This window comes from Bidens hawaiensis, unplaced genomic scaffold, assembly GCF_021521415.1.
Source record: "Bidens hawaiensis isolate Kalapana, Puna unplaced genomic scaffold, B.hawaiensis_p1.1 tig00032083_1, whole genome shotgun sequence".
NCBI classification, from domain to species: domain Eukaryota; kingdom Viridiplantae; phylum Streptophyta; class Magnoliopsida; order Asterales; family Asteraceae; genus Bidens; species Bidens hawaiensis.
Genome location: NW_027505237.1, coordinates 185,603 through 196,562, shown reverse-complemented (window position 1 = coordinate 196,562; position 10,960 = coordinate 185,603). Strand labels below are relative to the sequence as shown.

At 35.0% G+C, this 10,960-nt stretch overlaps 2 protein-coding genes and 1 non-coding gene across 3 annotated transcripts; all 3 read left to right on the top strand.

Moving 5' to 3' along the window:
* Window positions 1-2,943: 2,943 nt before the first annotated feature.
* On the top strand, window positions 2,944-5,864 carry LOC143611741 (31 kDa ribonucleoprotein, chloroplastic-like). Its single transcript, XM_077085901.1, has 6 exons — window positions 2,944-2,995; window positions 3,043-3,161; window positions 3,244-3,282; window positions 3,337-3,670; window positions 5,350-5,468; window positions 5,631-5,864. Exons 1-6 carry the CDS (start codon window positions 2,944-2,946, stop codon window positions 5,862-5,864), a joined length of 897 nt encoding a protein of 298 aa, XP_076942016.1.
* Window positions 5,865-7,180: 1,316 nt separating this feature from the next.
* Window positions 7,181-7,376, top strand: LOC143611747 (U2 spliceosomal RNA). The gene has a single exon (XR_013149819.1). It is a non-coding gene; the product is annotated as a U2 spliceosomal RNA (small nuclear RNA).
* Window positions 7,377-8,190: 814 nt separating this feature from the next.
* Window positions 8,191-9,517, top strand: LOC143611737 (F-box protein At3g07870-like). Its single transcript, XM_077085896.1, has one exon. It carries the CDS (start codon window positions 8,239-8,241, stop codon window positions 9,448-9,450), a length of 1,212 nt encoding a protein of 403 aa, XP_076942011.1. The 5' UTR covers window positions 8,191-8,238; the 3' UTR covers window positions 9,451-9,517.
* The last annotated feature ends 1,443 nt before the right edge of the window (window positions 9,518-10,960 follow it).

Genomic DNA, 10,960 nt, shown 5'->3' with positions numbered 1-10,960 from the left:
TAGCATACAACATATGATTAAAAAAAACTTTAATTTTCACATAATTAATAAACCTACTAGAATATAATGAAGAATTACTTGAAAAATAAGAGAAGATAAATTTCTAAGTGTATGATTCAGATAAACGAGTATATAGTTTCGGGTAATCGAGTCAAGTATTATCTAATACCTTACCGGTATATGCATTAACCTACAAAATTTCTTTTTATGAATCTCAAATCCGGTTCTGAATGCTCGTCCTGAATGTGCAAGGTATTCCCATCAAATTTGAGTTATCATCTCTACACAAGATTTTTTATTTCTTATAAACATATGCATAACATGCGGTGATTAAAATAGTATATATATAATATATTAGTGTTTACACCATTCAAACGGTTATTTGCATAGACATAAAATTTATAAAGATTTTACATAGAATTTAAGGATTTTCTATAGCATCATAGTGGTATAATATTTATTAATACGTACATAGACATTAATATAATTCATTTTAATTAAAAAATTTGTTGTTGATTGAAAAAGTACATGTGTTTCCATTTCCGTTTGTTAGAGTCAATGACCCAACTACTACATTGATTCAACCACCTACTCCATAGTTTATTGTTTACCGAACCTGCGTATTATTGAATCAATATGACACGTACCTGTCTCTTTATTTAATCTTTATGTTTTAACATGTTATATATTTTTATTTTTAAAAGTATAAAATTACTAAAAACAACAAGAAGATTTTAAGGACCGTTATTTTTTTTAAATAAATTAATAACAGTAGCATCAATAAAATAATAAAAATTAATTAATTAAATTAGTTTAAAAAAATCTTGGCACGCCTATACGATGGTTAATGGTGTTATATCACTATATGGTATCTAACACTCGTGTTTCTACTTATTATTTGTGTATGGTGTAGTCGAAAAATACCAATTCATTGAACCCTTTTAAAAATTTGTGTTGGTAAAAGATTATAAGTTGCACGGATTATGCTTCTATTTTTTTTTAATGATGCTGACATATTATTGGCTCATCTGATCATCTTCATACCCTAAGAAAGGAAATGATAAGATTTTAGTTTGAATATTCATTCTTGAGTTTTTTTATAAAAAAAATGATAGGAAATGATAGGAAAACTTGAGTGTTTTAAGTCTTAAAGTTTTCTTGCCAATTTGACATGATTTGAAAAGAAAGAAAATGATAAATATTTAAAATTACCACTTTACCCTTCAATTTACATCTAATAATTGTTTTAAGAAGGCTATAAGTTTTTCCATCTATCTTGATCTAAAACCAAACTCTTCAAATTGTTTTTTATCCAATGAAATGCCAAAGACTTGATCCCACCAATAAGCTTATCAAAACTCCAAGAGCTCGCCAAAAACTCCAACAACTAACCAAACTATTGATTGCACCATTTTCTTCTTGATCGAGTTGGGCGAGATATGCTCGTAAATATTAAGAAGATCACCTGTGGAACAAAGCAAAAATAGGGGAGTTTTACACCACTTACTTAGATTTTGCCCAACACTGACGCCATGTAGCACCCGGCAAACATATGATCCACGGATTCCGTAGTGGACCGGCAAAGGCAGAAAATATAAGGACCTTATTATAATGCTACGGTTGATCAAAGTATCAAAAGTCGACAACTAGGAAAAAATAGCTCTCCAACCAAACGAAACGAAACGTATTTAGCTTTAAAGGTAGCCATGAATCGCTTCCGAAAAAAATTGCTAGCCAAAGGATCAACAAAATAAAGAAGTTTTTTGACTGAAGCCACCGAAGACGACCCTCCTTGTCATTTATTTCACCCTTGATGCGCTTGAATAGTTGAGATTTCCAATTCCAGTGCAACGAGACCAACTTCCCGGCCATTAGAAACGGTTAGCCACCAAACAACTTCTCTCCGCCTCTAAACAAAGTTGAGTGAATGATCAAATAACCAAGGGTTTGTCTATCCAACTCCAAGTCCCATTCAACTTATGATGATGCGGTAAGCGGGTCAAGATCTAGGTAGTGCAAAGCCATAAATCTTCTCCATAAGCCCCTTCTTGGGTCTTATATCTCCACCACCGATGTGAACGCAAGGAGAGACTCGAAACTCTAATAGGCCATAATCCGTAGGCCATAATTAAGCCTCCATTCTTCTCGGAAGTTACCTGATCCCAAGCTACCCAAATCGTTTTCGAAACACTGTCACCTCCACCCCACAAAAAATTTCTTCTTTTAGCTTCAAGAATGCTTATAATCTTTAACTAAAGCTCTATATAAGGAAAAATAATAGCTCGGAAGGCTCTCCAAAATCGAAAGGAATTTACTTTCCAACAAATGAGCGTACCATATATACATGTTGCCAATTACTAATCCGGTTCATGTTTGTTTGCCCTACCATGAGACCAAGATGCATGAACAAAATACAATTCATAGAATCCACCACCGAAATTCCAACTCCAAAAATGGGAGATTTTTATAAACACCAAACAATATATCTCTGAGTTTTCGGCTGACAATCCCCTATTATCATGGCATCATCAATAAACAAACATTAAATGAGATACAAATTAAGTGCCCGGCCTGACAAGATTGAGAGAGTCTACGTTTTTTCATGGCATATTAAGACTCCAGGTTGTTCTCACGTACTAGGTTAACATATCCGCATAGCCGATGGCGGTTGTATCGTACTTCCGACCAACGTTCAGAATCGCCCGGTAAGGAAATCACTAAATTATTATTATATGTTTATCACAGCCTTTATTTAATTCATATAATGTTAGCTCTTATGTTTCACGTAGACATTTATGAATTATGTGTCTCAAGTTGATGAATTCTTAGGACATTTATGAATTATGTGTCAAGTTTATAAAAATCTGGATATGGAAATTAGTAAGTTAGCACAGAGCAGGACAATACATACATGGCTCCGGACTTCGGCCTAAACTTTAAAGAATGGTTTATCTCCACAATATATATACAGAAAAGCTAAGGTTTACAGTTACAGGTATGTCTGATGTTCTATATGCTTCTTTTTTGTTGTTAATACTGCAGCTGCAAACATGTCTGTTAAGGAGGGATACTGCTGTTTTGTTGGCGGCTTGATAAGATCAATAACGGATAGAGCTCTATTTGAGACCTTCTTAAGGATTGGCTATGTTCTTGATGCAGAGGTAGCAAACATGCATGCTTCGTTGCTATTTTTCTACCAACCGTTTGTTATATTATAATATTTGTTTGTTTATATCATTGTAGACTCGTGACACTTTGGTTCATATTGTTTACAAATTACAAGTAATAGAATATTATTGATTTCAGGAGTTTATTTTTATTCTTTGTACGATTTAGGTTGTTTTAGACAATGTCTCTGGGCGCTCGCTAGGATATGGTTTCGTGACTTTTGCTACTAAGGATTCAATGAACAATGCTATCACAGAAATGAACGGATATAACTTGGACGGGAGTTACATCGTAGTAAGCAAAGCTCAACCTCAAGCTGGTTCAGGAAGGGACTACCGGTATAATGGTGGCAGTCGGTTTGATTTGGATAAGATTGGAGAGTGGATGTCCATGGCAGATTCAAACTGTCTGTTGTTATCAAACACCACTTGGTTAAATAATCATTTAAGAGAGCCTGTTGGTCCGTTTTATCATTCTTCCGCCAAGTCTTCACAATCGCCTGGTAAGGAAATCACTAAATTATTATATGTTAACCATCTCCTTTATTTAATTCATATAACGTTAGATCTTGTGTTTATGTTTGGATTGGTGTCCTTATCGTGTGTTTTTTAGTTTAGTTGTTAATCATTGATGGATCATAATTGCCATATGTATCAGATTGGATTTGACGATCAACATTGTTTGTTTGTGATCTGTGCTTTTAGTCATCATAATTTAACTTTCACGTAGACAGACATTTATGAATTATGGATTTACCCTTTATAAAAAGCCTATTGGGACCATGCTTATAACCTTACAAAGTCTATTGGCCCTGACAGGATTGAGAGAGTGTTCGTCCATGGCAGATTCAAACCGTCGGTTGTTCTCACGCACTACTCCGTTAAAATATCCGCATAGTCGATGGCCATCTTATCGTTCTTCCGACAAATCTTCACAATCGCCTGGTAAGGAAATCACTTCCGTCAAATATGTTTAGTATCTCCTTTATATAATTCATATAATGTTAGATCTGGTGTGTTTCTGTTGATTGATTGTGTTGTGCTTTTTAGTTGTTAATCATTGATGGCTTTCGAGTGTTTATTGTTTTTTAGTTGTTAATCGTCGTATGTATCATATTGGATTTGATAATCTATCAGAACTGTTTTTGTTTGTTCATGATCTGTGCTCTTAGCCATTAAAATTTGAGTTTCACGTTGACATGCATTTGTGTTTTGAGAATATTAACCATTACTAGCTTTTGAATTCGTGTATTACATGAGATTTGCCAAATAATAAAAATAAATAAAGTTCCTTTGTTTAAAAGAAATGAACAAAATTAAAGGTAAAAAAAGAAATGAAATATATAGTACAAACAATAAGAAGTCTAGAATCTCAAATTTACAAATTTGAAAAAATCTCTTTATATATAACATTTGCCAAAATTGTTTTGACCTATGATCCATGGATAGCTATGACGAATGAGATGAGAAATTAGAGAACTAGAAAACTATAACCCATTTGCTAAATTAATTTTGAGCCATAGATAGGTAACATGAATGAGAAGAGAGATTAAAAGAATATGAAATAAATATTGGCCAAGAATGAATGTGAGACTGCCACATCATCCTCATTATTTTCGTTTATTAGTATAGTTAGAAGTTGGATTAGATAGATTAGATTTTAATGAATTCTTAGGGCTTTAACAATCAAGTTAGATTAGATAGATTTGATCTACTCTACTATAGAAATGAGCCACGATAATTTAACAATTATAATGGCTGTTTCGTGTTTGGAAATTGGCAGGCTTAAAAATCAAATATAAAACATGGTATAGGAAACTATGACATAAGATAGAATTGATGATTATGAACATTTAATACTTGCTATAAGCATGCATCAGTATAGATCATCAACTTTTACAGTTGTCTTCTTTTAACAATTATAATGGTTGTTTTGAACACAAGTGTCGGATATTTGTATGATCGCTGATCAACCTTGTTAGTGTAAAAATCCGGATATGGAAAGTAAATTAGCACAACAGGACAGTATATACATGGTTCGGGAATCGGGACTTCAGTCTAATGATCTTTGTCACAGTATATACAGAAAAGATAGGGTTTACGGTTACAGGTCCTTTATATATAAACACAGGCTGATGTTCTAGATGCTTCTTTTTTGTTGTTAAATCTCTGTTTACTGCAGTTGTAAACAAGTCTGATAAGGAGGGATATCGCTGTTTTGTTGGTGGTTTGTCATGGTCAACATCTGATAGAGCTTTATTTGAGACCTTCTTAAGGTTTGGCTATGTTATTGATGCAGAGGTAACAAATGTGCTTCATTGCTATATTTCTATAGTTTGCACCAACTGTTTGTTATATAAGAATATGCGTTTATATCATTGTAGACTGACGCTTTGGTCGTATTGTTTACAAGTAATAGAATATTTCTGTCAAAAGTTTATTTTTTACCTTTGTGTGATTTAGGTTGTTTTAGACAAGGTCTCCGGGCGTTCACTAGGATATGGTTTCGTGACATTTGCTCAGAGGCTAGAAATGAACGTCGAAGAAATGAACGGATATAACTTGGATGGGAGTTACATCACAGTAAGCAAAGCTCAACCTCAAGCCGGTTCAGGAAGGGACTACCGGTATAATGGTGACAGTCAGTTTGATTTGTATAGGAATGGAGATCGTTATAGTGGACACAGTAGGCTATGATTGTCGTTTAGGCGGTTTCCAGTGATCAATAAAATGATCGGCCGAGCTGTGGTATGATTTGTTAATATAACCTTAGTATTTAATTAAGTTGCGGTATCAAGTTTTAACCCATATATATACTTATATGATAGTTGGCTGTAACGGTTGCTTAATAATAGATTTAACTTTTGGCAGGCAGGGTGGGTTAGTTGGTTGTGTTTAAACATGATATATTTGGGAAAAATGTTTTTGAATCACCTTATTATCTATCTGCAAAGTGACTATGATTCTTTTAGAGGATTGGTGCTTGTTTATAAGCTGTGGTTCTTGTACCTTTTGTTCCAGCTCATTGTTCTTGTTCCAGGTTATTATATGATACATATCTTAGAATATAATACAGAAACATTTTTATTTATAGTTAGCTTTGACGCTAGTCGCTAGATGCAATTTTCTCTTGTCAATAGTTGTCATCCTCTATATCAAACACTTGTACTTCCACAATCATGATTATTATTAGTTTTGATGCTAGATGCTTTCCCTCATATGTTAACTTTTCAATGTATATTTTATTATTAATATATATAATCCAAGAACTATATTTTTGATAGTACTGTATTTTATTTGTATAGAATACTATCACAAATTTGACATGCATAACATATTTGCAGCCAACAAAATCGTTAACCTCTTGTGTCATTTTGTAACTTTCTTGAGCTTGCAGATTCAACTAGATGAGCATCACCATATTCAGTTATATTAATTTCAAGGTTAAATGGTCAAGATGGTCAAATTGTGAAAGTGCAAATTCAACAGTGTATACATGTTTGACTAGAATATTATAGCAGCCCGAGTTATAGATAAGCTATGGCGGAAAGATCTTATCTTCAAACTTCCTGTGCAACTATTAACTATTACTATCAAGCAGATATCGTACTAGCCTGCCGTTTTTAGTTAGCAGGCTATTAATTTATTTTTGAGTTTTGACGGGCTGCTTCATACATCTCAATGGATATGGTTTATGTTTTGAGGTTATATATGTTTATTAAGTTAAACATAGCTGGAAGTAGTCCGTAGATTCAGTCAGGTTCTTAGAAAATCAAAGCACAATATATAGCTAATTAATTTGTGACAATCACAGCCACTTAAAATATTCCTTCAACAATGTTAGCACAATATAAAATTTGAAACAGTAAGTTTATTATTAGATATTAATTAATGGGCATTATTTATTTATTTAAGGGCAATAACAATCCCTGAATCCCTCCCACATTGGCTGAGTGAAGAAACAAAAAGGAAGACACAGTCTATATAATCAGCGGCACAGGAAAGGACAAGGTATACCTTTCTCGGCCTTTTGGCTAAGATCAAGTGTAGTATCTGTTCTTATCAGTTTAATATCTGGTACGTGGCTCATCGGCTCACTCGATATTAATCTTATTTTTTATGGGGAAAGGCCCATCACGATAGCTTGCTATTGAGGTCTTTATGTGTTGCCTTGGTATTGCACTACTGCCTTGGCCTGGCGCACCCCTCCAATTTACAGTGAAGGCTTTCTTTAGTTTTCAAATAATTGAGGCGGCTCTTGATGTGTTTATTATGTAGATGCTAAGTGAAATACTAAACCTATCAAAAAGTAACACTTTGCATCTGAATTTAGGGTATTTGATAAGATGGTAAGAAGGCTGTAATCCAAATGCCAGCAACATACACCTGTCTTATAAATGGGTTATGCAACGCAGGTCGGGTCGGTGACGGGTTGGACATGCTCAAGCAAACAGGCTTGTTAAAAACGCTATTGGGCTTGCAGTTCTTGTGAGGAAGATGGGCCGTTGGCCAAATGTGCAGACCTACTCGACTCCATATAAGTGGGCTGTTTCGTACTACACAGGCCCACTTAGCAATTGGGCTTTACCATAAGATGGTTTGATTCCAAACACGGTTACTTTGATATGTGAGTTAGGCGAGATAGGGTGGTTTGATGCTGCTTTTTGTTTGGATGATGGATGTATTTCACTAAATCAACTGAATCATGCATTTTTGCTTTCTAAAAATATGGTTAAACGGGGATGCAAACTCAACTACCAAACTTTTCTATTAAGGCAATAAGTTTAGCTTGGGCTAAATATTAGCTTCAAGTGGCTCGTAAAGAAAAGAAAATATGCATATATAAAGATAAAAAAAATTGATATACAATAAAAGGTGATATAAGAACCCGAGTACCTTATTGGGTCATCATATTTTGTACGTTCAAGTGAGACAACTAGAAACTTTGAATGTTTCTTCTAGGATCTAGTCAAGTCAACTTTGCTTGTCTTCCAAGTATGTATATATATGACTTTTATAAGTTTCAAAACTATAAATCACACCTACATACAAACCACCACAAATATGAAACATGGACTCTCTTTACCATAAACTTATGTCTTCTACCCGCGGTGGTCCGTCCATGGAAGACTTGCTAGAAAGCGTGATGTTCGATATATTATCAAGACTGCCAGTCAAGACAATAATTCACTGCAGGTGTGTATGCAAGAAATGGCGGAATCTCGTTTCAGATTCTTACTTTATAGATCTTCATCTCTCGAGATCACCTGCAGGCCTCATGTTTCACCATAACTCTGAAAAATATAGACCAAGTGGTTACTATGAACCAGGAATTTTAAAGTGGGTGCTAATCGAAGATGAACCCAATCGCCACCATTTGCGTCATGACCCTGTCATGAACCTTGATCTAAATCTTGCAGCCACTTTCCAAAATTCCCAAATGCGTCTAGTGGGCTCCGTCAATGGTTTGTTGTGTTTGTGGCAGTTTGGCCGGTTCCATGATAACACTTACATATGCAATCCCATCACTAGAGAATACATGACTCTCCCTAGGCAACAGTATTATAGAAAAGGTTATGCCATAATCGTTTACGGTTTTGGAGTCGGTTTACGGACAAAAGAATACAAAGTGATACGGACTTTCCAAGGGGACATACCACCAAATCCTTCTTCAACATCTCGGCCGAGTTTCTTAGAAGCCGAGGTATACACGCTTGGCACGAGTCTATGGAGAAGTCTTGGCCGTGTCCCTTACTGGCTCGAAGGATGGGATGGTCCGTTTCTAAACGGCCGTGCTCATTGGATTGTTTGTGATAAGGACTCTCCTGAAAAGATTTGCACCTTTGATTTTGACGACGAGAAGTTCGAGTTACTTCCATCTCCTCCTTTTGAAGTTACAAATGATGAACATCAAATGCATTATCAAAGCTTGGGAGTCCTAAAGGGTTGTTTGTGTGCATCTGATATCTACGGCTCTCATTTCACGATTTGGGTGATGAAAGAATACGGGGTCAAGAAATCTTGGCGTAGAGAGGTGGTGATCAAGGAAATAATTGGCCCTATTCCACAGTCAGAGATATGGGACTATACAACTGTGTTAGAGTGTTTAAAAGATGGGACAGTTTTGATGTTAACTGGTGAGGACAGTTTAATGGCATATTGTACTTTGAGGAAAACAGTTGAAGACACTGGACTTTTTGACCGCCATGTAACCGGAATGACTTATCGTCCTAGCTTTCTAAAACTCCAAGACTTCCCCTCGGAGAGAGTTGATGTGTTTTAAATGTCAACAGTTTTAACAAATGTTTTCTGTTTTATTTTTGGAGTGTTGTACATCAGTTGATGAACACTTTGTGATCTTTAAAGGTTAGTTTTATCATGCCTTGGTCTTACACTACCACCAAGGCCAGGCGCACCCCTCCAATTCACAGTTAAAACTTTCTTTAACGTGTTGTTTTACAGAATGTACACCTGCCTTTGATTTGCAAAGTTTCTTTCGGATGTACTTTTCACCTCCAGTTCTATGATTTTAGGATATTGTAGGAATCGAATGCTGCAACACACCAATCTTATAAATGGGTTCTGCAATGCGGGTCGGGTCGGGTTGGGTCGGACATGCTCAAGCAAACGTGCTTGTTAAAAAGGCCAATTGTACAGACCTACACAGCTTATATAAGTGGGCTGTTTTGTAACGCTCGCAGCCCATTTAGCAAAGCAATTGGGCTTTACCATAAAATGTTAAAAGATGGTTTGATTCCAACCACGGTTATTTATAATTCTATGATATATGAGTTAGGCGAGATAGGGCGGTTTGATGCTGTTTTTTTGTGGTGTTTGATGGCAAAATGGTAATTTGTCAAATGCTGAAACCTATAATGAAGTCATTTTGCTTCATGAAAATTTTCAGAAAGGGTATGGTTCTTTTGAGTAAAATGACAAATGTAGGCCCGTTGCCAAAGGTTGTTTCGCATAATACATTGATTATTTGGATTTATGAAACAAAGGGATTTGAATAATGCAATCAGATTATTGAGTTTAACGAAGGCAAATGGATGCAAACTGGATGAGCGGATTTATGCTGAACTTATTTCAGCGTTGTGTTAAACAAGGTCTTGATGGAGTGTTGACTTTTTCCCTTACGAATGGTTTACCAAGGTTTAACACTGAATAAGATAATCATATTAGTGATTTAATAGACAGTTAAGCAAAAACGGGGATGTAGAAGCTGCACTCATGATATTGCAATAATATGGTGTTTATCTAAACCGAAGGAGAAACGTTATGTAAGAAATGGTGACATGTTTACTTACACATCTTTAATTAACGGGCTTTGTCGAAACGGATACGTTGATTTTACAATCAAGATTTATAATGAAATGGACTAAAGAAATTGCACACCAAATTTTAAATTTATAGTTCACTGATTTACGAGTTGTGTTTGGAGGGTAGAGTAGATGAAGTAGATATATTACTTACAGAAATGGAAGATAAAGGTATTATTTCTGTTCATGTGACATATACTTGGTTAATTGATGGATATATTTCTCACTAAATCAAGTGAATCATGCATTTCACTTTTTAAAAATATATTATCACAGCTTGGAAGTACTAAAGGGTTGTTTTGATTCCATAGTGAAACTGTGGAGTTGAGTATTGTTGTTGTGAATTGTGATCCCTCATATGGAGTCAGTTTAACAAATGTTTTCAGTTTTTTTTTTTTTTTTTGAGTGTTGTTCATAAGCTGATGAGTTGATGAACACTTAAGTGATCTTAAATTTTATCATATATTAATC

Bases quoted from the DNA above. Each gene is read 5' to 3' on its own strand.
- LOC143611741 (XM_077085901.1), top strand. From the start codon at position 2,944: ATGGTTTATCTCCACAATATATATACAGAAAAGCTAAGGTTTACAGTT. The intron at 3,671-5,349 runs GTAAGGAAATCA...TGTTTACTGCAG, and splicing joins CAAGTCTTCACAATCGCCTG to TTGTAAACAAGTCTGATAAG. The intron at 5,469-5,630 runs GTAACAAATGTG...TGTGTGATTTAG, and splicing joins GCTATGTTATTGATGCAGAG to GTTGTTTTAGACAAGGTCTC.
- LOC143611737 (XM_077085896.1), top strand. From the start codon at position 8,239: ATGGACTCTCTTTACCATAAACTTATGTCTTCTACCCGCGGTGGTCCG.